Consider the following 25,669-nt stretch of genomic DNA (forward strand, 5'->3'; position numbering starts at 1 on the left):
TTGCGGGATAACGGGGCTCGTCGCCGTCCCCGCCCGTGGCTGCGCCCCGTCGCCCCCGCCCCACCGGCAACAGCAGAGGAGAAAGGAGCGGGAGCGCCACCCTGCCCTTAGTCAAGATGGCGGGGCCCTGACCTAAGATGGCGCCGCGCCGCTGCTTTAAAATGGCGGCACCTCCTGCTGCTTCAGTGCGCATGATGGTGACGTAAGTCATCTTCCTGTGGATACCCGGAAGCGACGCCGTCCGTGATGGCGGCGGGGAGGAGGGCGCTGCCGGGCGGCCGGGTCCTGCGCTCCCGGGGATGGTGAGGCGGCGGCGGCACCGGCTGCCCCGGAGCGGGGGGACCCCGGGGGGCGGGCGGGGTGGAGCTCGGTCCTCCCCGGGCCAGGAGGGTTTTCTCCGGGGAGCTCCATCTCCTCTCGTTTCCTCCGACCCCCCCAGACCCGCCGCCCCCCGCCCTGATGGCGTCGGGCGCCACGAGCCGCTCCGAGGACGAGGAGTCTCTGGCGGGACAGAAACGGGGCTCCGCCCCCGCCTCGGGGACCGTCCCCAAGCGCCGCAGCTCCTCCCGGTACGTCCGGGGGGGCCCGGGGGGGTCACGGGGCTGCGGGGGGCGGCTTGGGAGCGTCGATTCCCCGCAGGTTCATCAAGCGGAAGAAGTTCGACGATGAGCTGGTGGAGAGCAGCCTGGCCAAGTCCTCCAGCCGCGCCAAGGGCGCCGGCGGCGCCGAGCCCGCGCGCGCGGGCAGCGAGCCCTCCCCGGGCGAGAAGAAGAAGGTGAGGGGACGCCGGGACCCCGCGGGGGGGGCGGGGGACGCCCGGGCCCCGCGGGGGGGGCGGGGGACGCCCGGGCCCCGCGGGGGGGGGCGGGGGACTCCCGGGCCCCGCGGGGGGGGCGGGGACGCCCGGACCCCGCGGGGGGGGCGGGGGACGCCGGGACCCCGCGGGGGGGGCGGGGGACGCCCGGACCCCGCGGGGGGGGCGGGGGACTCCCGGACCCCGCGGGGGGGGCGGGGGACGCCGGGACCCCGCGGGGGGGGCGGGGGACTCCCGGGCCCCGCGGGGGGGCGGAGGCCCCCGCTCACCCGCCTGTGCCCGCCCAGGTCTCCAAGGCGGTGGCCGCCCCCGTGGCACCCAGCCCCGTGCCCCCCCACCCCAGCCTGGCCAAGCGCGTGAAGAAGAGCAAACAGCCCCCCCCGGTCACCAAGGACTTGGGGCGCTGGAAGCCGGCGGATGACCTGCTGCTCATTAACGCCGTGCTGCAGGTAACGAGCTGGGGGCCCCCGAGCCCCCCGGGGGGGTTCGTCATCCCCAGGCTTTGGGCTCGGCCCCTGCAGGCTGCTTAAATATCTGTAATTTATGATGGTGGTGATTATTATTGCCCCTGGGGACTACTTGGGTATTTTAAGTTATTATTATTGTTATTATGATGATCTGTAATTGTCATCATTATTGTTGCTGTTACTACTGTTATTATAATATCATATTTTTGCAGTGAGAAACTTAAGCAGGGAAAGGCGTTTATTTAAGCGGCGAGGAACAAAAGCGTTCCGCGTGCAGGAGGCATTCGGTGTGATTACCTGTAAAACGGTCTCATTCATTATTATTTTGTCATTTGGTCATTATTATTTTTAGAGGACCAGGGTTATTTTCAAACACAGGCCTGAACTTTTTAAACAGAGATTTAGTGACTTATTCCTCTTGGCTAGAAATGGCAGCTCACGTGGAGTTGGACCCCGCGCTGACTTGCATCAGACTCTTTAGGTTGTAGCTTTTTAAAATCGTTTTAGTCGTGTTTTCATACAGCAAGTGAGGACGAAACTGCTCGTCCGATCTTTTCTTTTGGCTGAACAGTTAACGGTTGGACTTGAGGATCTTCCAGCTCCTTCCCAACCCACATTACTTAATGATTTTGTGGCAATTCTCTGATTTTATGATTCCCTGATTTTTCTGTCCCCCCCGCTCCCCAGACCAACGACTTGACCTCGGTGCACCTGGGGGTGAAGTTCAGCTGCCGCTTCAACCTGCGGGAGATCCAGGAGCGCTGGTACGCGCTGCTGTACGACCCCGTCATCTCCAAGTGAGCGCGGGGGGGTATTTCTTGGGGGGTTTTAGGGGCTTTTAGGGGGTGGGGGGGTCTCAGCCCCTGTTCCCGCTCAGGCTGGCGTGCCAGGCCATGCGGCAGCTGCACCCCGAGGCCATCGCCGCCATCCAGAGCAAAGTTCTCTTCAGCAAAGCCGAGGAGCAGCTGCTCACTAAGGTGGGATCGGTAAGAGCCGGGGGTGTCTCAGGTGCTGGGGGGGTCCTGGGTGTCCCCAGGTGCCACCACGTGTCCTTTGTCCCCCCGCAGAGCAGCCAGCCCACGCTCGACACCTTCCAGGAGCTGCTGCACAAGCACCCCGACGTTTTCTACCCGGCCCGCACGGCCAAGGCGCTGCAGCTGCACTGGCAGCTCATGAAGCAGTATTACCTGCTGGACGACCAGACCGGTGAGTCCCCGGTGTCCCCGTGTCCCTGTCACCTCTGCCCCAGTCCCTCACCGCCCCCGCGCTGCCCCTTCCAGTGCAGCCGCTGCCCAAGGGCGACCAAGTGCTGAACTTCTCGGACGCCGAGGACGCGCTCGATGACAGCAAACTCAAGTGAGGGGGCTTGGGGGGACACAGGTGACACGGTGCTGATGACAAGCTCCAGGGAGGTTTTTGCGGGGCTGGAGGGGGCAGAAGCCATGCTGGGGGCGGGGGGGGGGTCACAATCTCATTGTTTCTCCTCCACAGGGATGTGCGGGACGAGGTGCTGGAGCACGGTGAGTCCTGCCCGCTGCCTTCTGTGCACCCCAAATGGGTGTGGGGTGGCCCAGAACCCCCCCAGGATCCCCCAGCTCCCCTTGTCCCCCCCAGAGCTGACAGTGGCCGACAGGCGCCAGAAACGGGAGATCCGGCAGCTGGAGCAGGAGCTGCACAAGTGGCAGGTGCTGGTCGACAGCATCACCGGTGAGCACCGGGGGGGCCTGTGTCCGTTTGTATGTCCTCCCGGCCATCTGTCTGTCCAGTCACCCTGTTTTTTCACACCCCTCAGGCATGAGTTCCCCAGATTTCGACAGCCAGACGCTGGCTGTGCTGCGGGGCCGCATGGTGCGGTACCTCATGCGCTCCCGCGAGGTGAGTGCGGGGGCTGTGCCCCCCCGCCCCCAGCAGCGCCCCCTCCTCAGCGACCCCCTGAATTTCCCAGGGAGCCCCCCCTGATGCTTTTCCCCTCCCCCCCAGATCACGCTGGGCAGAGCCACGAAGGACAATCAGATCGACGTGGACCTGGCGCTGGAGGGGCCGGCCTGGAAGATCTCCCGCAAGCAGGGTGGGGAGGGGACGGGGCTTCAGGGAGCGCTCTGCAGCTGCGCCCCCCCACCCTGTTTTACCCCCCCACCTCACCCTGTTTTATCCCCCCTCCCAGGCGTCATTAAGCTGAAGAACAACGGGGATTTCTTCATTGCTAACGAGGGCCGCCGCCCCATCTACATCGACGGGCGCCCCGTGCTCGGCGGCAACAAGTGGAAGCTCAACAACAACTCGGTGGTGGAGGTGGGTCCGGGGGGGCTGGGGGGGCCCTGGGGGCTCCTAGGGTCCCCCCCCTCACCCCGTGCCCCCCCCGCAGATCGCCAGCCTCCGCTTCGTGTTCCTCATCAACCAGGACCTCATCGCCCTCATCAAGGCGGAGGCGGCCAAGCTGGCGCAGCAGTGACCATGAACCCCCCGGTACGATGGGGACCCCCAGCTCCTCCGGGTGCCCCCCCAGCTCCTCAGTGTTCGTTATGGGCAAAGAAGGGCAGAGTGGAGCAGAATTCCTGAATTTTTAAAAGCTCCCTGTTTGGGTTTAATTTAATTAATTTGTTCAATTGATTCAGGAAAAGTTTAATTAAAGAGGGAAAGAAAAAAATAACCCACGTGGGAAAAAAGTTGGAGGTGGGGAGGGCAGCGCTGGCCCCCCCTTGAATTGTGACCATGGCCCCCCCTGCTCATTTATAGCGCTTGAGGTGAAGGGGGGAGGAGGACGAGCTGGGGGGGCAGGGAATGGAATAAAACAAAATAAAGAGATTTTGAATAAAATAAAGAGACTCCAAAGAAAATAAAGAGATTCAGAATAAACAGCAAAATGTGCGGGAAAGGGCCCGTTTCTGGGGGGCACCCGGCCCCCCCGGTGTTGCTCCCGCACGGTGACGATGGTGACAGCGCTGCCCCCGCACACGGACCCTCGGGCTCAACTCTTGGCCAGCACATTTTTTCTTTGCAGATAAAGGTGATTTTTTTTTTGAGGGGAAAAGGGGACGGGGGGGGAGGGTTGGACCCCCCCCCGTGTGAGGAGAACGATGGGGGAGAGGAAAAGAAAAGCCCCAATGGCACCAACGTCGCAGTGTAAACATGTCCGTGCGGCCCCCCCGGGCCAGGCCGGGGGCTCAGGACTTGGCGCGAGGTTTGCGCTGGGGCAGCCCCGGGTTGGGGGGGCCCGGGGGCTGGTGCAGGCCGGGGGGGCCTGTGTGACGCTGGGGTTTGGGTCCCACTCGGGGTCTCTTTGTCCCCTGAAAAAAAAAAGGGGGGGGGTAGTGAACAGCTCTGGCAACAACCCCCCCAACCCCCAACACCTTTTTGGGGGAAACGAGAAAAGCAGAACCCCACCCAGTCCAAAAATGGGGGGACCGGCCCTAAGAGGCCGTGCAGGTGTGGTTACCTCTTGGGACAGCTGGGGAGGGCGGGTGGCAGCGCTGCCCCCCGCCGAGGGGGCCGGTGGCTTCTTGGTGACGTTGGGGACGCTGGTGGCGGCGGGGGGCGCGGGGGGGGCCGCGGCGGTGCCCGAGCTGCAGCGCGAGCGCGTGGAGTAGCTGTTCTTGGGGTGGGAAACTGCACGACAAAGAAGCCCCCCCACCCCGCCGAGAACGTGAGACGGGACCCAGAACCATCACCCTGCCGGGGCACGACACGACGGTGCCACGAGGGCCCGGGGGGCTGTCTGTGCTGACTGGATGCCATGGTGGGGGCTCCTTAACCCCCAGGTGCATTTTGGGGCAAATCAGGGGGTTTTAGGGCTGGATTGAGGGAGTTTGGGGCAGACCAGGGGGTTTGGGGCAGATTTGGGGGCAGGCTGGGGGTTTGGGGGCAGAGCGGAGGGTCTGGGGGCAGAGCGGGGGTTTTAGGGGCAGATTTGGGGGGTTTGGGGGCAGAGCGGGGGCGCTCACCGTGCCCGAAGGCGGCGATGCTCCTCTTCAGCGCCTCCAGGTCGCAGCTGAACCGCGCCGCCCGGCCCAGCTCCTCATCGTACTTGCGCTCGCTCACAAAATGCTTAAAAACAATTTAGAAAGCGCGTTAATTCACCAAATTACAGGGCACAGGGGCAGAAATTGGGGTGAAAACCTCCCAGTTTGGCTCAAGCAGGAGCCGAGTCGGGAGCTGGTTCAAAAGCCCCTCGGTGAGGAGGGAGCGTCTGTGCCGACCCCGGAAACAGAAACATCAGGGTTTTGGGTATTTCCAACCAGCGGCACCTGACCTTGATGTCGGCGCGGAGCTCGACCAGCTGCTCGTCCGACATGCGCACGGCCACGTCCGCCAGCTTCTTCAGCGCCTCCGCCCGCCGCTGCCGCCCCCCCAGGATCTCCACTGCAAAATAACCCCAAACGCCGAAACAGTTCGCCAAAATCCCAGAGCGCTGAATAAACCCCCCGGCAGCCGCGACCAACAGCCCTTCCCAGGCCCCGGCCCCCCCCGCAGCGCCGTTTGTGTCGTATCAACAGCGCCGTTACGGCCAACCCGCAGCACATCTCCCGTCCCCGCGAGGGCTCGGGCCGCGCAGAACGGGGTTGTGTGGGGCAGCCACTGCAACGGAGCCCGGACCAACACGCCAAACTCAAGGCACGAGCTGAGGGGCTCTTAGGTGCCGCCAGATGTTTCGGGGTGGATGTGACGGGGCTCTGAGCAACGTGATCTGGGTGAAAAATCACAGAATCGCGGAATAGTTTGGGTGGGGAGGGATGGACTCGACACGCTTTGACAGCCCCTGCAAAGCCAATTTATTCTGCGATCCTGTATTCAGGAATAACGTGAAAAATCACAGAAATGGGCTCTTACTCGCTTCTGCCTTCACTTTGTCCATCTCGGCCAGCAACGCCACCTCCCGATCCATCAGGCTGGGAAAACAAGGAGAACACTGAGTATTCCAACTCAAACCGGTGCCATGTCAGAGGCAGGCGGGGGGGCGGACACCGGCGGGGGGGGCGGACACCGGCGGGGGGGCGGACACCGGCGGGGGGGGGGCGGACACCGGCGGGGGGGGCGGACACCGGCAGGGGGCAGCACGAGCCGACCAGCGGCCGCCGCTTTTGTTCTGCAAGAGTTGGGTGGCCTTGAACTTGCTGCAGCCTTGGGGACACGGGGCTGGGGGACACTGGAGGGACACGGGGTTGGGGGACACGGGGCTGGGGGACATGGTCACTGTGCTCTCGTACAAGCTGGAGCCGCCTTCCCTCCCCACTGGACTTTATCACCCCAGAAAACACGGCAAAAAGCCACCGCAATGACAACAATTACACATCACCTATTAATTACTCCCGCTTGTTTCGGTTTCCGCTCCCTCAATATAAAAGCAAAGTCTGTCCCGCGTTCCTGCTTCTCGGGCCTTCCACACCAACCACAGCTTTTTCTTTTTGCTTTTTTAGCCACGAAGGTTTTGCTCCAAAATGGGGAGAATATTTATTTTAGCGCCAGGGAAACCGGAGGAGCATCTGAAATGCAAACGGGGCCAGCGCTGCCCGCGCGGCAGAGCCCGATCGATTCCAACAATTCCCCCGAACAGCCGCGTTGACATTCGGCTCCTCCCGTTGATTTATCGCCCCGTCCATCTGCCGCTTCGGCTTTCTCCAGGCAGGGGTTGTTTCTGCTCCGCGCGCAGCAGGGGCTGAGCCCGACCATAGCGGGGGCCGAGCCCGACCATAGCGGGGGCTGAGCCCGACCATAGCGGGGGCTGAGCCCGACCATAGCGGGGGCTGAGCCCGACCATAGCGGGGGCTGAGCCCGACCATAGCGGGGGCTGAGCCCGACCACACGGACACGGGGGCTGAGCCCGACCATAGCGGGGGCCGAGCCCGACCATAGCGGGGGCTGAGCCCGACCACAGCGGGGGCCGAGCCCGACCATAGCGGGGGCTGAGCCCGACCACACGGACACGGGGGCTGAGCCCGACCACGCGGACACGGGGGCTGAGCCCGACCACACGGACACAGGGGCTGAGCCCGACCATAGCGGGGGCTGAGCCCGACCACGCGGACAGGGGGGCTGAGCCCGACCATAGCGGGGGCTGAGCCCGACCACGCGGACACGGGGGCTGAGCCCGACCATAGCAGGGGCCGAGCTGAGCCCGACTGCACAGACACGGCGCAGACACGGCGGCCGAGCCGCAGACACGGCGCAGACACGGCGGCCGAGCCGCAGACACGGCGCAGACACGGCGGCCGAGGCGCAGACACGGCGGCCGAGCCGCAGACACGGCGGCGCGTGGCAGAAGAAAGCTGATAAGGCTTCACCTCCGTGAGCGGCCCCGAGCGGCCCCGCAGCACCACGGGGGATATCTGGGGATCTGCCAGCTCCCACGGAGCAGGGACCCCCGGAGCCGGGAGTGATTTGGGTGTAAACGTGGCTGTTAATGACTAATTTGGGTGCAGAACGGCCCTTGCGGAGCAGAACCAGGTTGTTTTCCCCCCACCTGCTTTTTACAGGTCATTTTCAGTGCTCTTTCGGCTCATTTTCCGGCTGTTTTTCCCCTGCTTGTGGCAGCAAGTGGTGCCGGCGCTGCCGCGTTCATTTAACTGGCAGGTGGGAGCTGCCGGAGCCGGCACCGCGGTTCCAGCGGGTCGGCTCAGAGCCCAAACCGCCCCATCCTGGGATAAGATCCCACCGAGAGGGACGGTGGCACCTCAAAAGTGCACGAGGGGAAGCAGATAAACCCGTAACTGCTAAAGATTAAATAATTCTGATGAAACAATGGTGACCTGCATCACTTCCAACGCGCATTGTTATTTTTCCCTGTCAGCAGAAAGTGAAATATTGAAGAAATTCAGGGACACGAGGAATCCCCAGCTCAGGTTTCCTGATCACGTCCAGCCCAGAAAAGCGAATCCTCTCCAAATACGAAGGCCAAGCAGCCCCCGCGACTCGGACAGGCCGGGCGTGGGAGGCCGAGAGGCACAAATCCCACGCTAGCGGCTCCTCCTCATCCTCGCCCCTCTGACACGAACACGAGGGACATGAAGGTCGAGAACGCTCAGAAATTCTCCACCTCACCCCGCCGGGCGCAGGTTAAACCAGCTGCGCTTTGCGCCTTAAATATCCCATCCCAGCAGAGCAAAGCTGCCGTTAAACCAGGCCTGAGTTTGGTCGGGAGGGTTTAAAAACCCGCTAATCACCCTCTGGACCAGGAAGCGAGTTGGAAAACACCAGAAGAAAATACGACAGGCGAAGGTACAAGTGAGGGCGTCACTTCGGGGGCGCGGTGCCCGGCGTTTGCCGAAGGAGGCTCCCGGCTCACGGAACCGCGTCCTGCTGCCGCGCTCTTATCGCGCCGGCGGCTCCGACGTGACGCACCGGAGATCAAACAACCCGAGGGGCGAGGGGCGGCTGAGACGCAGCCGCTGACGCCGGAGGAACGGCGTGCGCCATCGCAGCTGTTCTGACGGGCAGGTTGAATGGAAATAAAAACCACCGCACCAACACAACCCCGCTGCGTGAATAACAGCGAATCGGCGTCGGCTCAGGAGATGGAGCCGCTCGCAAAGGAACAAACAGCAGCGGTGAAAGCTCGAGCCAGGGCCACAAACCCCTTGGGGTAAACCCAAAGCCCTTGGGTGGCGCAGAGCGCAGGGACACCTGTGACCCGCCCCAGCCCGTTCACACGTCACCTGCAGGTGTTTCTGGCACACGCTGGGGTCAAACACAAGCCGGGCCGACCCCGGGAGCGCGTTTCCCAGCGGCACCGCTCGTGCGTGAGGACGTTCGGCGCCAGCGACTGAGCCGGACGCCAACGCTCTGCCCGGGAGGCCGCGCGGGCTTCCGGACATCAACGGGTTTTGACAGAATCCACAAATCTGCCCGATATCTACTTCAATCCTCCAACGCGAGAGCAAACCCAGCTCCTTGTCAAGTGTTCTCACTCCAGGCAAGAACTCTTCTCGCTTTTTTCTGAGTGTTTCTTTACCAAAAGTCGTGTGTGTATAACCGAGAACAACCTCTCAGTAATGGATTCAATCAGCCGAGGCAACGAGTGTATCTGACACCGAACATCATCCCAAAGCGCTCACCCGAACCAACAAAGACTTAAAAAAAGACCCAATTACGCTCGTAGGGAACATCACGTATTCAAACTGTTTAAACCGGGGGCAGCAGCGCGGCGCGGGATGATCTCCGATGTGTACCAACCTTAATTCAACCTTAATTTGAAGATTTTAAATATGAATATTTGGGTTTAGAAGCCGTAGTGCTGCACGTTGAGCTCCCAGCACTTCTCCTTCCAGCACAGCTGATATTAGAACGTTATCTTGTATTATTTGTGCCTAAAATGACCTTAGGACGGTCGGGACAACTGTTTCGTACAGACCCGCTTCACCAAAGACCCCAACAGACCCTCCGCAGTTATGAATGTCCCACCTACCCAGGAGGCTGAAGTTTAACTCCAAAGGCCTCGGCCTTAAGCCTGGCTCTAGGCTGGACTCACCTGCTCTGCAGCTCCGCAAAGACCTGCTTCATCTTCTTGATGGAGGTGTCCATCTCCTCCTTGAGCACGGCGCGGTAGCGCGCCAGCGACACGCTGCAGCGCTGCAGGTCCTTCACCGACTTCTCGATGCTGGAACCTGCCAGGACAGCGGCCCCGTCACCCGCCGCCTAAGCACGGCTGCCCCCCCATTTTAAAATGATGCTTCCCCTCTTTTACAATTCTCCTTGCCCTCTTATTTTAAAGCTATGTTTCCGTCTTATTCTAAACCTACGCGCTGCTCGGGTTTGCCTTTGTCGCTCGCTCCTTCCCCGTCACCGGGTGCAGCAGCGAGAGGTTTTAGTTTGATTTTCTCATTGGGGGAGGTTTGCCTGGGGCTTTTCGAGTTTCCCTCCGCGTTTCCAATTACGTGAGAGGAATTAAATGTATCTGCGATTGGTTTTGTGCCGGCGCCGAGCGCGACGCGGCCGTATCGCTGTGTGACATGAAACTCCCGTTTGCCTGGGGAGGGTGAGCTGCTCCGAAATCGAGGGTATTTCCCGCAATGGGCAGCGAAGGACGGGTCAGTCCCCGTGTCCCGGGCCCGGTGAGCCTCCCCCAGCTAAACGTCAGAACCACGATCGCAACTGGGGTCCCCGAGGTCCCTCCTGTCCCCGCTTGTTATTTTAAGAAAAGAGAGAGGAAAATAAAACTAAAGTAGCAGGAGGCTGTCACTTCGTGTTATCACTGCTCCCAACTTTTGGCCTCTCAAGACATATTCTCACAAAAGATGAGAAACGACCTAAAGGCTGGAAAAACGGGCTTAAACGTCTGCGGGACCCGTCACAATAGTGACCCGTCACCACTCCCGGGTCACCGGCGCCGCGTTTGCTCGCGTTACCATCAAAGTCTGGCGGTGACGAACGCGGAGCCGCGGGCGCTCACCTAGTTTCTTGTTAGCGGGTGAAACGGGGGCGTCTTCCAGGCGCGCGCCGGGCGGGGGGGCGGTCGCCGGGCGGGACGGGGGCCGGGGGGGGTTCCGCTGCTGTCGGAGGGACGAGGGGCTCTGGGAAGGATGGATGGTGAGCGATTTGGGGTCAGAGTCTGCTATTCCGTTCGCTAGGTCAGGCACCGCTGTAGAAAAGCACACCGGTTTAAAGGGGAGCGCGAGGGGACAGCGGGACGCTGGCCGCCGCTTCACCAACACGCAAAAACCAGAGGAAAGGCCAGGTGAGCTCGCTGTGAAGAGCCGCCCGATGCAGCAGGACTTAGCGCCGAGCCAAAAGCGAGAAGGCGCAGAACGAAGCTGGCGCTCGTCTCGCGCGGCGTTGCGGGGACTGACCTGCTCTCTCGGGCGCGTCGCAGTCCTCCAGCTCCCTGGCGTCGATGGAGAGCGCGTCCAAGCCTTCGCTGAGCGAGTCGGCGGACTCGGCGTCGTGGGCGCAGCCGTTGACGTGGAAGCCGTTGACCCCGGCCCGCTCGGAGCGCGCCGGCCGCTCCTCCTCCGCGGGCGCCGCCCTGCTGGGGTCGGACCCGGAGCTCGGCTCGGCCTGCGGCTTCGCTTTGGTTTTCTTCTTCTTGTTCTGAGGGATCAGGCGACCACAACACAAAAGGGGTGGGGGGAAGACGTTCAGCTTAATTCCTGAAGGGCAAATTAATCTTATGCTGACTGACTGAAATAGCTGAATTAAATGCTTTTTCGGGCTGTTGATCCTGTTAACAGTAGGAGGGATTTATCCCACAATGAGGACAGATACAGCGGCATTAATGAGGCACGGATTCATTACCAGGTTTGTGGCCAGAACCCCCGTCTCCTTCCTGGGGGTTTCTCGGCTAAAACTTCCCTCCTTTCCCAGCACAGCCACATTCTGCTTTAATTCCCCTCTCCATTTCACACCGGGGCTTTTCATGTATTCAAAAAGAGCCCTTTTGAATAATGATGATTTGCTTCTCGTCCTGGTGGATTTAGATATTATAATACCAAGTGCTGTAGCTCTGCAAATCTTTATTTAACCCTTGCAGAGGGCTGGGCAGAGAACCGGGTGAAGCACGCGAGAAAGCTCATGTGACAAAGAAATATATTTCCAGAGCTCGGGATTAAATGCAACTGTTCGGCTCCAAAGGTTAGCGATGAAAAATGGAGCAGCATGACTGCCCGAGAGTGAATTACAGAGCTCGGCTGAAATAAATGGGGCCGGTGAAGATTTACTGGAGCGCGGGGCTGCGTGCGATCAGGGTCCTGAGGAGGCAGCGGGACCGGAGCGATCACAAGGACACACAGCCTAGAGCCCTCTTTTCTTTGTTTGCAGAAACGTCTCACGACGCGCCTGACGTGTAAATCAAACGCGAATGTGGCGCGAGGACAGTGTTGCCGTGTCAATCGCTGCCCCGAACAGGCGCCCGATAACCCGGGGATTATCTCCGTGCGCTGGTTCCGCTCACAGCAGCACACGTTTGCTCTCTGCTTTCTCTTCCCGTCTAAACCACGAGGAATCCCTACAGGCCTCTGTAGTCTAAACACTCCAAATAAAGAAATAAATGCCTTGGCAGAGTGTACCAGAAAGGTGTTACCTTTTTTTTGCCTGTCACAGTCCATTCTTTCAGCACTTCGCTGGCATTACCTGAAAAGAAACGTGGCGATGAGCAGAGGACAAGGCACCCACCCCAATTCTTTCCTGGTGAGGTGGCAGCACTGCCACACCTGGAACCCGAAACAGCTTCGTTTCAATTCTCTTAGTTGATGCAATAAAGTAATTGGTTTTGGTTTTGCTTTGGGAACACCCTGCTGCGGGGGACAACACAACACCCCGCTGCAGGGGACGACACAACACCCCGCTGCAGGGGACGACACAACACCCCGCTGCAGGGGACGACACAACGCCCAATGCAGGGGACGACACCCTCACAAAGCAGCACTGGGGGGGAAAAGGAAAAAGCCAATCAAAAATGTGCTCTTTGGCTCAGTCCTGCTAATGGTTTCGGCAGCTGGAGAGTGTCCCCAACTCACGGGTCGCGTTCAGGTCCCTCTGCGCAGACACCGGCTGTGCCGGGCTGTCCCCAGCCCGAGGGCCAGCGCCACACCGGCGGGGCCGGCAGCGCAGAAATCAGAGCCGCGAAGCGACAGGCGCTGTGACCAGCACCAGCCGGGGTCACCGAATGCGGCCGACGTCGCGCAGAGAGAATATCTGTGTGGCAGGTCTCAAAGTGCGAACGCGGCTCCGCTCCCATTGCGCACGTGAACGGGAGTTTTTGTAATGGAGCAGGAGAGCTCCTTATCTCAAGAGCTTATCTCTGCCCTGACCCCCACTGAGCAAACACGCGCGCGACTCGGGAAGAGGCTCATCTGTCACGCGTTCCCTTTCTGCACAAAAGCCGCTCCTGTGGCTCAAACGGGCCCGTGAACGCGGTACGGACGAGCCCCGTTCACCTTCCATGAAGGCTTGCACGGTCCTGTCCACGCAGTTGTCGAAGTGCTGCAGCACGAGGACGATCTCGTTGTTGCTCCGGTTGGGGACAATGGCTCGCACGGCGCTGATCTGGGGAAGAAAGGGGCGACATGTGAACTATTTGCTTTATCCCACAGCAGCCCAAAACCCGTAACCGATGGCTTCCTTATCAAACTTTAATGCGCCAGGACGATTTAACCTGAATAAAATTCTGCTTTTGACAGAGCTGCGGTTGGCGCCCGGACAGGAACGTATTTCATCTCTGAGAGGAGACGGAGACGGAGCGTTCGGGAGCTCCCCCGTGGCACGCGCTGAGCTAAACATCCCCACAGACACATTTACCTTCTCCTTCATGTTTTCAAAGGTTCCTCCTTGGGCCATCACGGTGTTGGACTGCACATCAAAAATAAACCCGGACGGATCTGCAGAGAGAAAGGAGAAGGAAACTCTTCTGAACGCGGGCGCCCAGAGACGCTGAGGAAGGGCAGCAGCAGGAGGTCAGCGCGAGCCGCCGCTCTGCGGGAGCCCTGCAACCCTGCAACGTGCGGCGCCTGCTGCCTGGAAAAGGCAGGAAAGGGAAGGTCCCTCGGCGCAGGGAGCGACTCTGCTCCGCCCGGGCGCCCCACCGAACCCGAGAAACTGATCAGTTTAAACCCACAGACCAAAAACATCAGCCCAAAACATACCCCACAAAAGCCCCACAGGGCTGGCGTGGAGCAGGTGGCTGCAGCAAAGCGGAGCATTTCCGTATCAAAACCGCCCCCAGCCCCGCCGTGAAGGGTTAACGAGACCCCGGGAGCGCTCGGGCGCCAATCTCCTGCACCTGGACAAGGGGTGGCAAGCAGACCGATAAAGGGGTGCGAGGACCAGCAGCTCTTGCTCTTGCTGGCGCCAATCTCCATGGCAATGCCCAAATGTTCCAAAAGAGACCCAGGATCGAAGCGGCCGCCCCCATGTCCCCACCAGTGCCACGAGACCGCAAATCCACGCTCAGTTTTCCTGCCAAAGGCGACATTTCGGGTTTGCTAATAAAAACAAGGGACGTGGCTGCTCGGAGGTGTGTTTTATCACGCCAGAGCACAGTTCAAGCCGGGGTTTTAGCCACAATGCGGCCCGGGAAGGTGACAGCAGCCCCAAGACTGTCAGCGCTGCTTTGTGTGTCACTGACCCCTTCCTGGGTGCATTTCCTAAGGGGGGAATTTGCTCTTTGAACCCAGCAGCTTTGGGGACAACGCGGGGACGGGGACCCGCGCTCGGTCGCTAATTCCGAGCTGCTGATTCACGCTCTTTACGTTCACCTCCTCCGAGCAACCCGGCCTGGAGACGCAGCACTGACTGCGCGGTCCCAGACACTGATGTAGCATTTAGGCAGCGGCGCCTCCGCAGCCGCTGGCAGGACGTGAAGAGAGGTCGCGCTGAACCTTTCCCGCGCGCCCCTCGGGCCCCGCGCCGGACCTTCTGCGCCACCGGAGCTCGGAGTTCAACCGCCCGGCTCTCCCGCCCTCGATCCTGCAAACGGCCCTCGGGCCGAGGGAGAATTAGCGACGTTTTCTTCAAAACCTCGATGGCAGCGCAGCCACTGATGGCCCCGCTGCCAGGAAGATGGAGTTCTGCTCCATCCCACCCCTTTCCCGCATTTCCATTTGGTCTTACGGGGCACTCGAGCTCGTCGGCACCTGGTTCCCCGGCCTGAGCCCTCCAAACGTTTAACATGCGGAAACTATGCGACGGAGACGCCACTGCGTCCATTCGATATCACCCCCGAGCGCTCCCAGCGCCGTTAAAAGGGCCGCAGGCGTTCGCGAGAAGGGACGGAATTTAAAACCAGGAGCCTGGAGGGTACGGGCGACGCAGACTCAGGAGCGAACGACCTTGCGGGGAAAGGAAAGCTCAGGCGCCGGTGCCGCGCTGACGGGACGAGCCCCGCGGGCCCATCTCGGTGCCGCCCCCGTGGTTCTACGTGAGTAACCCCAGCGGCGACGCCATCGGCGTTAATTGCTTCATTAATAACTGCATCCTCCAAAAAACGAGGTGGGGATAAACTGTTCATCCCAAATCATTGAGTTTTGTGTTTCAGTGCTGACTAATGACACGGGGGCTCTTAAACAGAAGCGCTAACGATGCCGGGAAGAATCCACCTGAACACCAACCTGTTCCTCCCATTAACTCCACTAATTTGGCCTTTTCTGTACGAAGGAGAACCGGGTGGGCAAAATGAAGTGCTATTCCGCCAAGATTTGGTTATACCATGAAACATGTACAGACTCTGGCCGCTCAGGTCACCGGCAGCGCGACACAAAGAGCTGCTCAGGAAACGGCGCCTCGCGGCTCGTTTAGAGAGCCTCCAATTTGCGCTAATTACAGGGATCTCCAGCCGTCCCTGCGCCCAGGACCACGGAGCAGACTGGCCAGGAATTAACGCGGCCTCTCAGGACGGACGGACAGACAGACCTGGAAGATCATTATTCTGACCACCCCGCGCCTGCGGCTGCACCAGAATACAGGAGAAAGAAGAGAGGTGGGGGTTCCTGGGGGGCGCGGGGGCCGGCGCGCGGGAGGCTCCGTGGCGCGGGCACGCGGAGCGGCACGTCGCGCTGATCCGGACAAATCCCACCGACTCGCTGCGACTCCTCCCTCGCACGAGCGGCTCTGGCTAACGGGCAACAGAGGGCCCAGCGCTAAGCTCTCACCGCACAAATTAGAGAAACAAGGGCTGAACTGGCGCTGGATCAATATTCCTGGGGTTTGCTGCGGTCGAGACAACGTTTCACGAAACACGCGTTTTGGCCCGGTCCAAGGGGAAGAACATCACTGAGCCCAAAGCCGCGGCTGGTGCCCAATGGACACGAGATTTACGACATGGAGAAGTCTGGCACCCCAAGCCAACCCTCCCTTCGCATTCCTGGGCTATCGGGCAGGAGAACAGCCCGGCCGGAGCTCCACGCGGGCTCCGACCGGGGATAATTCCAGCACCGCTTTAGGGATCGAGCAGCCGTCTCCTCAGCGTTTCTGCGAGCGAGCAGAACGCGACTCTGCGCCCAGACTCCGCAGGCGCGTTTCCGCAAGGCTCACGAACGCCCCGTGAGCAGCTCCCCTGCGCGGCGGCGCCTCGAGGAACCGGGCGGGCTCCTCGCCGGCTTCAGAGCCGCGGCACCGTTCACACGGGCTTGTCGGGGCGTCCTCTCCCAGGATCTGTGACAGCCAGGAGAGCCTGGGCACTGAGAACTTCATTCCTTAGCAACCTGCAGCGAGGCTTCGAGAGCACAGACACAAACACGGCCGCTTAAAATCGCTCGGAAATGATCCTACGCAATAATTTCCGTCAGTGTCACTAATCGCTTTGGTCATTTACGGACACCCAGGCAGACGCCATTTCGGTGCCAAAGCCACCAAAAAAAACCAATATCCCGAGAACAAAAGCTCTTCTCTTGAGGCCGAGGACACGAATTCTCCAGCCTTAAATTATTAATTGGCAGCCAGTTCAAATAAAGCGAGAAGCGTAACCCTCAACCCCACCACGCGCACACCTTGGAATTAATGTTCCACGCCTGACAAACACAATCCCGCCTGAAATTGGGTGCTGGACGCCACAACACGAGAAACAAACACCTGGCTGTGCATTTGGAGATGAAATACGGAAAAAAAGCCTCTTGCAAACTCGCTCTTCTGTGCCCACCTTGAAGGAAAAAGATTTCAACAGGTCTAATGTGACACCCCGAGTGGGGACGAAACGTACATTTTAGGAGAATTAATCCCACAGGAGACCCCCAGCCCCACTGGGGGTCCCGCTGGGTGAAACGAGGCAAGTTTGGCTCCGTAGCTCTCCAGCTGCCACACAACGTGGCATTTCTTTGTCACCGCGTTGTCTGGCTGTGCAAACGATGCGATATGAATATTTCACGCGCGACGGCAGAACCGGCCGGCCGGACAGCTGAGACGCCGCTGAAAATGTCACCAAACCCAACAGGCCGCGCGATGTCACCGAGGCCGTAACAACGAGCTGTCAAGTGACAGCAGCAGCCGGCAAGGAGCCCGGTGACAGCAATTAACCCCTGTTCTAATTGATAATCAATAGCGCCGTTTATTGGCACTGGATTAGATCGCGTCCACGTGCATCTTACCTTTTGTATTTTGCTTTTTAGACATGGTGTTTGCTCCAGCTGTACGGGGGGATGGAAACAGAGTCCTCGCCCCCGAGCAACGGGCTGGCGGCTGTAATTCCCACACCGGCCGGGAAACGGCAGATTCGGGGCTTCGGACAGCAGAACCCGCGGGTCCGGAGCCGTGGGAGCGCGGCTGACGGGCCGGCGAGGCGGCGCCGCGTCCTCGGGGAGCGGCTGCTCGTCAGCAGAACCGAGCGCGGCGGTCGGTGCGGCCTGGGAAAGGAAACAGGGCAGAAACGGGAGGAAATCAGAACGCAAGGCAAGGGGACGCTCAGCTCGCCAGAGCTGCCGCGCTCCTGCTTCGCAGAGTCAAAATCTGGGTTTTGTTTAAACGTGGGGTGAAACAGCCAGACAGAAAATCAAAAAGCAACGTGAAACATAAAGCGACGGGATCCCTACGGTCTCAATTCAGAGCTGTGTTGGACACCACGGCTCAAACACGCGAGCGTAGAACGGGGCCGGGTTCGAACCCGCCGTAAGAAACAACATCCACGCAACGGGGAGGCAGAATTCCCTTTGCTGCCGCACCAAAACCAGACCCATTTTACAGGGTTTTCTGCTCCTTCCAACAGAGCGGGAAGCACAAACCTGCTCCCTGGGGAGGGCGCGGGGTTCAAATCCATCACTGACAGGTTGAACAAAGAACAACAGGACACGCAGGGTAAAGAAACAATAGAGACCTCGCTCTGCCACGCCAGAAACCTCCAAAGCACCCCCAAATTGTCGTTTTTGTAAATGCAGATATTAGCAAACATCAGGGCAGCTCAGACGTTTCAGCCAAACCCACGAGCGGGTGAAAACGAAGCCCTGGGATTTAAAAACCCGCTCCAGAGACAACCACAAGTTCAGTTCCCGCCCGGCCGGGATCGGTTTTTAGGGACACGGTTGATAATCCCGAGGAACATGCCACACCGGGTCTATTTTGATTGGAAAACAGGCGTTCTGCTGTTATTAGAACTGCCCTTCTTTAGCCACGCTGTGCGTCAAGCTGATTTTATCCAGCGATGTGAATCGGGGACGGAGTCGACACTGCAGAAAAAGAAAAGGCGCAAGGGGATTTCTGACCTGCAAAGACAGGGCCACAAACCCCAGCCCCCCATTAAATCCCTTCGCTCGTTTTGCTGCAGCGGCGGCTGCGGCTCGCGAGCGCGGAACCGGAGGCTCCGGCGCAGGACATGGCGCCGCTTTGTTGAACTCGCGGGACTCCAGCCCCGTTCGCCGATCGCTTCGTGTCCCTGCGCAGGAAACCGACCTGTGACGGGGACTGAAACCTGCGGGCGTTTTTCGCTTCGGGATTTCAGAGCAAACAAATGAAAAGCGAAGCTGAGCGCCCGGCTGCGGTTCGAGCGCCTCAGAACGCCGTTTGAAATAAAGACGAGCGCGTTTGATCCGGAGGGAACGCGGCAACTCGCTCGAATTGCCGCAAACTTAACTCGGGGAACAAAGGACGTTTCAAACCTGCCTCTGCGCGGACGTCCCGAAAAGCAAATAACTCCATTCAGAGCCTAAAAAACAGCTGGAAAAAGGCCAAAAAGGCACCGGTAAAGAAGCTATCGGGGAACCTCAAAAAGCCCGAGGAACACTCCAACTTATCGCCTACAAAATAGACTTTTAGCCACTTCAAAGGAGAAAAAATAAACGAGAATTAAGTCTTGGAGGGGAAACAAACACACAACAGGTTGTGAATTACCCCGTGGCAAGAGAAATTCTAAGCACCAGAGAAATAATGGACTTTTGTTTGGAATGTGTGTGTCTACAGAATACAAAACCATCAGGAAATCCACCTGCAGGATTCAATGATATAATATTATATTTATAAGGGAACTGGTGGGGGAGCGATAAAACCCCCAGAAACCCAACTCGGACAGAGCAGGAAACTCCTCCCGGAGCCACCGCCGGGCACAAAACGTCCCCAGATCGCACGGGAACGCGCGTTATTCCACACGGACAAGTGCATGTGGAAATAAGGGAAATATCTGCAATTTCATAGGCGGCAAGGCAAAAGCAGAAATCACTTCTAAATCCCCGCCCGCGCTGTTCCTGCTCCGTCTAGACGGCCGTTCCAGCAGACATCGGGCGCTCGGAGGAGAGCCGATCCGAGCGAGGAACTCGTCTGGGTTTATGTTATTAGCCCGCGGAAGACGCTTCTGCTGCGGAACGCGGAGGCGCGAGGAACAAATCAATGAACGCGGGAGGGTTTTTCCTCCCTGTGCAGCAGCATCTGGCTAATTGGCTGTGGAATTAAGTGGTCCCTCCCCGGCCGTTCTAATCTCACTGATCAAGCCCCTCTGCGAGTCCAGCAGCGTTTCACTACAATAAATTGTCCCGTTTGTAATTTATAATAATCCGCAAATAGAAACCCCCATTTCTGCCGCGCGGCGGAGCCGGGGAACGTCGGCAGATGGGGATTAACTCCCTTCTATAGCGCGTCCTGAAATAAAGGCGACAACTCACACAAGAAACTCGGGAATGATGACTCCCCCAGGTTTTATGAATCTACAGGGCGCTGAAACGCTGGGATGGGGGGGGGGAGTCAGTGAAACGCTGGGATGGGGGGGGTCAGTGAAACGCTGGGATGGGGGGGGTCAGTGAAACGCTGGGATGGGGGGGGTCAGTGAAACGCTGGGATGGGGGGGGTCAGTGAAACGCTGGGATGGGGGGGTCGCTGAAACGCTGGGATGGGGGGGTCGCTGAAACGCTGGGATGGGGGGGTCGCTGAAACGCTGGGATGGGGGGGGGTCAGTGAAACACTGGGATGGGGGGGGGTCAGTGAAACGCTGGGATGGGGGGGGGGTCAGTGAAACGCTGGGATGGGGGGGGGGGTCAGTGAAACGCTGGGATGGGGGGGGTCAGTGAAACGCTGGGATGGGGGGTGTGTCAGTGAAACGCTGGGATGGGGGGTGTGTCAGTGAAACGCTGGGATGGGGGGTGTGTCAGTGAAACGCTGGGATGGGGGGTGTGTCAGTGAAACGCTAGGATGGGGGGGGGGTCAGTGAAACGCTAGGATGGGGGGGGTCAGTGAAACGCTGGGATGGGGGGGGGTCAGTGAAACACTGGGATGGGGGGGGGTCAGTGAAACGCTGGGATGGGGGGGGGGTCAGTGAAACGCTAGGATGGGGGGGGTCGCTGAAACGCTGGGATGGGGGGGTCGCAGCCGACACCCATTCGGTTGCAGCCGAGCAGAACGAGCCCGTTCAGCTCTCCCGTCCACGAGTTTCTGGCTGAGAAATTTTTGCCCTAAACCAGAGCACGTTCCACATCAGCCCCCGTTGCCATCCTCTCCAAGCACTGATCTGGGCATATTTCACCCCAAAACCCGCAGCTTTTTCTACCCCAGTCAAGCCCGCTCATGGGACCAGATGAAGATCTTAAACCCAAACACAAAGAACTACTCCCGGATTACGAAAGCCGTCTCCTAAGGTCGCTCTCGGTTTGGGGCTGTCTTTTTCCCCTCCAGGAGCGAGCGGAACGTTGAAGCCGAGCTACCCAGCCGAGCTCCGGCGCCCGGCGCGTCACGCAGAGCACGCCCGGCTGCTCCAGCACCCACCTCTCGCCCGCTGCGCCGCCGCCGCTTCGGGGCACCAAGAAGGAAAATTACCTATTTTGGGTGACAAAATACCCCAGCGACGCTGCAAAACCCCACTTGGAGTGCTGACAGATGCTTAAACAATATAAGAGTCCCAGCGACTTGTCAGGAATTGTTTCGTATTTAAGAGGATCAACATGTGCCCTTTAGGTTAAACGCGACTTTTTAGCGAAGTATCTAAAAATCAGAAGTTTTTGCAAAGCAGGAAGGAAAAAATAATGGCAAATAGCAGTAGATGATGCTGCTTTTCGTTCCTCTGCTTTAAGCAGTGAAAACATCCTTCACTTTCCGCAATTTAAAGGGGTGAACCCCCAGTTTAAAGGGGGCGAACAGAATCATTGCAGTCCTGCCAGAAACTCTTAGCTTTTTCTTTAATTACAGCTAATTGCCAGGTCTGATATCCCAAGACAGATCTTGAAAACATCGTTAAAAACAAGCCCCATATTTTAATTGCCATATATATATATATATATATATATATATATTTTTAATACAGGCCCTACAGATCCTGTTCAGACTGCACGTTCCCCCCGGAGCCCTTCGTCCTGAGCCCAACACGGCTCTTCTGCTTCGGGCACAAAAATCATAAAACATTTAAATGCCCCTTGGAGAGTGAGTTACAGTTTAAAAACCCCACCACAACAAACCTTTCTGCATTAGACAATTCCTGCAAGAGTTTAGTCTGGGAACCCCGAAATGACGGAGATGGCTACAGCCACGAATATGTGACACACAGCGTCGACGGATTATGGAATCATGGAACAATTTTGTGTGGAAAAGACTGAAGATTGAGCCCAACCGTTCACCCAACGCTGGCACTAAAACGTCCCCAAGACCCTCGTCTGTTCACGCCCCAGGGACGGCGACTCCACCTGGGCAGCCTGTTCAGTGCCCCACAGCCCTTTGGGGAAGAAATCACCCCAGATTTCCACCTCACGTGAGCAAGTCCTGCTTAGAGAACACCGCGTCCCAGAGCCAAGGCGGGCGGCGGGACACTCCACACCCTCTACCTGAGACTCTTTGGGGCAAAAAGATCTAGAAAGCCTCCAAAGATGTGGCAGCCAGAGCCTTCCAACTGCAGCATCCAGAGAAAAACAGTCAGAAAAAGCTCAAAATCATGAAAGCAGCCCCCAGGCTCCACACAGGTACCCAGCGGGGGAGGGAATTTTGTGTGGATTGTTCCAAGTTTTACCTCCATCAACGCACAAAGGCTCCACAGAGAAGCTTTTGTTCGTGTTTTGGCATCTCCAGCTCCTCACAGGGCCCAGACGCCCAGAAGCTGCTTTGTGAGAGAACCGACCCGACCATCCCCCCCATCCTGGAGGGCCGTTACACCCAGGGCGATAAGGACACACAGGGAACATTCCGGCACCCCCAGCCCTCCAGGACTCTCCCCCTTCTCCAAACCGAACCAAATCCTTTTTTTGTCTTCTCTCTGGGCTGGAGGGCTCGAGGGGACGGTTCGCAGCTCCTCTGCAGCGGCTCCCTCTGCGGATGCCGGAGCGCTCAGGAAGCCGATGGGCGAGCACGAAATAAGAACGGCACCGATGAGCACCCGCAGGTGGGGGGAAGGGGGGAAACCACCTTCTAACCCAGCGCTGGCTGGTGGAGAAACTCCGGAGTGAATCCGGAGGCTTTGGGGAGGAACGGGGCGGGGGGAATAACAATTTTCTCCTGGCAATTCAGCCCGCTTTCCGCCGCGCCCGTCAGGTCATTGTGTGTGCGGCGGTAACAGGTAAAGGCCACAGGGTGCGATCCCCGCAGGCACCGGGGGGCTGCACCCCCGGGATTTCGGGGCACGGGGCGGGCGAGCCGGGCTGCGGCGGAAATCACGGACCAGCGCTCCCGACCCTCCGCTCCCGGCACCCGCCCCGATGGGCCCGGCCCCCCCGGGCTGGCCGGCCCCCGGCCCGAGAAACCGCCAGCCCCTCACACGGCCCCTGAGCCCCCAGCCCCTCACACGGCCCCTGAGCCCCCAAACCCTCACACGGCCCCTGAGCCCCCAGCCCCTCACACGGCCCCTGAGCCCCCAAACCCTCACACGGCCCCTGAGCCCCCCAAACCCTCACACGGCCCCTGAGCCCCCAAACCCTCACACGGCCCCTGAGCCCCCAGCCCCGCACACGGCCCCTGAGCCCCCAGCCCCGCACACGGCCCCTGAGCCCCCAGCCCCTCACACGGCCCCTGAGCCCCCCAGCCCCGCACACGGCCCCTGAGCCCCCAGCCCCTCACACGGCCCCTGAGCCCCCCAGCCCCTCACACGGCCCCTGAGCCCCCCAGCCCCTCACACGGCCCCTGAGCCCCCAGCCCCGCACACGGCCCCTGAGCCCCCAAACCCTCACACGGCCCCTGAGCCCCCCAGCCCCGCACACGGCCCCTGAGCCCCCAAACCCTCACATGGCCCCTGAGCCCCCCAGCCCCTCACACGGCCCCTGAGCCCCCAAACCCTCACACGGCCCCTGAGCCCCCCAGCCCCGCACACGGCCCCTGAGCCCCCAAACCCGCACACGGCCCCTGAGCCCCCCAAACCCGCACACGGCCCCTGAGCCCCCCAGCCCCTCACACGGCCCCTGAGCCCCCAAACCCGCACACGGCCCCTGAGCCCCCAGCCCCTCACACGGCCCCTGAGCCCCCAAACCCTCACACGGCCCCTCAGCCCGCTCAACTCCTCACAAGGCCCCTCCCAACCTCCCCAGTCCCCTCACAAGGCCCCCCGGCTGCATCCTCCCCCGCCGACCACCCTTCCCCTGCCCCCTCCCCTGCCCGATCTCGCCCGGCCAGGCCCCGGGGGGCCCCGCACTCACCGGCCGTGCCCGCCGGGCCCCCCCTCACCTCAGGCCGCCGAGATGCACCGGGGAGGGGGGGCGGAGGCCGCGGCCCGGCAGGAGCCCGCAAGCGTCACCAGCCAATCGAGACGCAGCCAACCGCTCGGAAGCCAATGGTGGCGCGAGGTCACCGCGCTTGCGCCCGCCCTCATTCGCTTCCAGCCAGTCATATGCGACGCGAGGGGCGGGCCGAGCGCTTCTGACCAATGAGAGGGCAAAGCGGAGCCGCTGCGCGCGCGGGCACGCGGCGCTGCGCGAAGAGGGAGTCATCCCGGCAGCCAATGGCGAAGCGGCCCAGCCGACGCGACTGCGAAGGCCCCGCCCATTCCCTCCTCCGGCGCGAGAAAAGGGCGTGGCGCATCTCCACCGACAGCCAATCGGATCTTGCAGTGTCGGGGCCCCGCCTTGATGGGCGGGGCGGCGGTGCCGAACGTGGACGGAAACTACCGAGAGCCACCGCCCTATAGCGGAAACACCCGAGTGCCTTCCGGAAAACGCCGAAGATGAGGGGCTGCCAGGGCTGACATCGGGGGTCCACGGGTTCGCGGCCCCGCTCTGCCCGAACCGCCCCCGTCCTGCCTCTTCCCCGGGGTCACCGGGGCTCCCGGCCATGCAAGGGCTGGCAGGGGCCTGGTGCGATGGTTTGCACACGCAACGGTTCGCACGAGCCCCCGTGTGTTCTTTGCAGATGTCCCGTGCACCGGTTTCTCAGCCGCCCCCTCGCCACGTGTCACACCGAGCGAAGGAACAAAGCAGCAGAGAGAGGGAAACCTCGTGTTTACAAATCCCCCCCCAGCCCTTGGTCCCCGCGTCACCCCGCTGCCACTGTCACTGTCACCCCGCCGCCGCCCTCCTGTGCCCCAGCAGCTCCTCGTAGGCCTCCTGCAGCTCAATGAAACGGCGCTCGGCCTCCTCAGCCCGCTGCCGGTTGTGGTCCGGGTGCCAAAGCTTCACCAGCTCCCGGTAGCTCCGGTGCACGTCCTCGGCGGAGGAGCCGGGCAGGAGCCCCAGGACCTGGGCAGGGCAAGAGGGACACACTGGGGGGGTCTGTGGGGCTGCATGTGCCTGGAGGGGATCCCAAAAAAGGGCATTTCCCTCCCACCCAGGACACAGGAGCAGCAGACCCCAGGCACAGCATCCCCTGGTGCCAGCGCCGCGTCTCGCACCTCGTACGCCCGCTGCTGCCGCTCGACCCGGCCGCTCCGTTCCCGCGCCAGGAAACCACCAGCAAAGCCCAGAACCTCCGCCAGGAGCCCGGTGGCGCGGAGGGGCAGGAGCAGGAGCTCGGTGACGGCCCGCGGCAGCGCCAGCACGGTGCCCAGCACCTCGGCGGCCCCACAGAGCCCGCGGCAGGCGAGCGGGGCGGCGAACGCCAGGCACGCCAGCCCCAGGCGGTAGAGCCGGGCGGCCAGCCGGGGCCGCGCCGCCCCGAGGGGTTTGTAGCGCCGGTGACGCTGAGCGGTGACACTGGCGGCCAGGCTGACGGGCAGCACCGCCAGGACCCGGCCCTGGAAGAGGAGGGAGACGACGAAGGCTGCGGCCAGGGTGCTGGGCGCCCGTGCCGTCTGGTCCCCCACCGAGGCCACCAGCTGCACTCCCAGCCCCACGGCCAGCGGTTGCGCCACCAGCGCCGGCACCCACGGCATCGCCACCGCCGCCACCAGCCCGAAATACATCCCCACGGCCACCTGCCCCGCCAGGCGCAGCGGGCTGAGCGCCGGCACGGCCCCCACGCGCCCCCCAGGCGCCCCATTGGCAGCGGCCACCCAGGCGGGGAGATGCCAGAAGTCCCAGAGCCAGCCCCCCCCGAAGCCACCCAGCGTCACCATCCAGAGCAGCGCATGGCTGTCCCGGCCCAGGTACAGGTGGTGCAGCCCCAGCGGCCCCCCCAGCGCCCACAGCCCATACGCCACCAGCAGCCGCTTGGCCAT

General features: G+C 60.8%; 3 protein-coding genes across 5 annotated transcripts; 1 reads left to right on the forward strand and 2 right to left on the reverse strand.

The window, feature by feature from the left end:
- Positions 1-224: 224 nt before the first annotated feature.
- On the forward strand, positions 225-4,076 carry LOC309450629 (microspherule protein 1). Of its 2 annotated transcripts, none has more exons than XM_082073638.1 (14): positions 225-302; positions 440-569; positions 640-775; positions 1,102-1,263; positions 1,969-2,078; positions 2,159-2,258; positions 2,349-2,487; positions 2,562-2,637; positions 2,773-2,801; positions 2,896-2,988; positions 3,074-3,156; positions 3,262-3,349; positions 3,446-3,573; positions 3,647-4,076. In XM_082073638.1, exons 2-14 carry the CDS (start codon positions 460-462, stop codon positions 3,731-3,733), a joined length of 1,341 nt encoding a protein of 446 aa, XP_081929764.1. In that variant the 5' UTR covers positions 225-302; positions 440-459; the 3' UTR covers positions 3,734-4,076. The 2 variants fall into 2 exon arrangements, with proteins under 2 accessions (XP_081929764.1, XP_081929763.1); XM_082073637.1 differs by having other exon boundaries at positions 2,159-2,267; positions 3,647-4,071.
- A 158-nt stretch (positions 4,077-4,234) lies between these two features.
- LOC309450626 (spermatogenesis-associated serine-rich protein 2-like) lies at positions 4,235-23,871 on the reverse strand. Of its 2 annotated transcripts, none has more exons than XM_082073634.1 (13): positions 23,746-23,871; positions 17,286-17,540; positions 13,507-13,586; positions 13,146-13,254; positions 12,290-12,339; positions 11,061-11,301; positions 10,664-10,852; positions 9,743-9,878; positions 6,109-6,167; positions 5,531-5,640; positions 5,223-5,325; positions 4,718-4,887; positions 4,235-4,568 (listed from the first exon to the last, which is right to left on the reverse strand). In XM_082073634.1, the coding sequence occupies exons 2-13, from the start codon at positions 17,308-17,310 to the stop codon at positions 4,446-4,448; spliced, it is 1,395 nt and encodes a 464-aa protein (XP_081929760.1). In that variant the 5' UTR covers positions 17,311-17,540; positions 23,746-23,871; the 3' UTR covers positions 4,235-4,445. The 2 variants fall into 2 exon arrangements, with proteins under 2 accessions (XP_081929760.1, XP_081929759.1); XM_082073633.1 differs by having other exon boundaries at positions 23,718-23,832.
- Positions 23,872-23,904: 33 nt separating this feature from the next.
- LOC309450663 (dnaJ homolog subfamily C member 22-like) lies at positions 23,905-25,669 on the reverse strand (the record flags this gene model as incomplete). Its single annotated transcript, XM_082073687.1, has 3 exons — positions 23,905-24,199; positions 24,577-24,752; positions 24,905-25,669. 3 exons carry the CDS (start codon positions 25,667-25,669, stop codon positions 23,905-23,907), a joined length of 1,236 nt encoding a protein of 411 aa, XP_081929813.1.

Source organism: Streptopelia decaocto, assembly GCF_964273445.1.
Source record: "Streptopelia decaocto genome assembly, chromosome: 27".
Classification (NCBI taxonomy): domain Eukaryota; kingdom Metazoa; phylum Chordata; class Aves; order Columbiformes; family Columbidae; genus Streptopelia; species Streptopelia decaocto.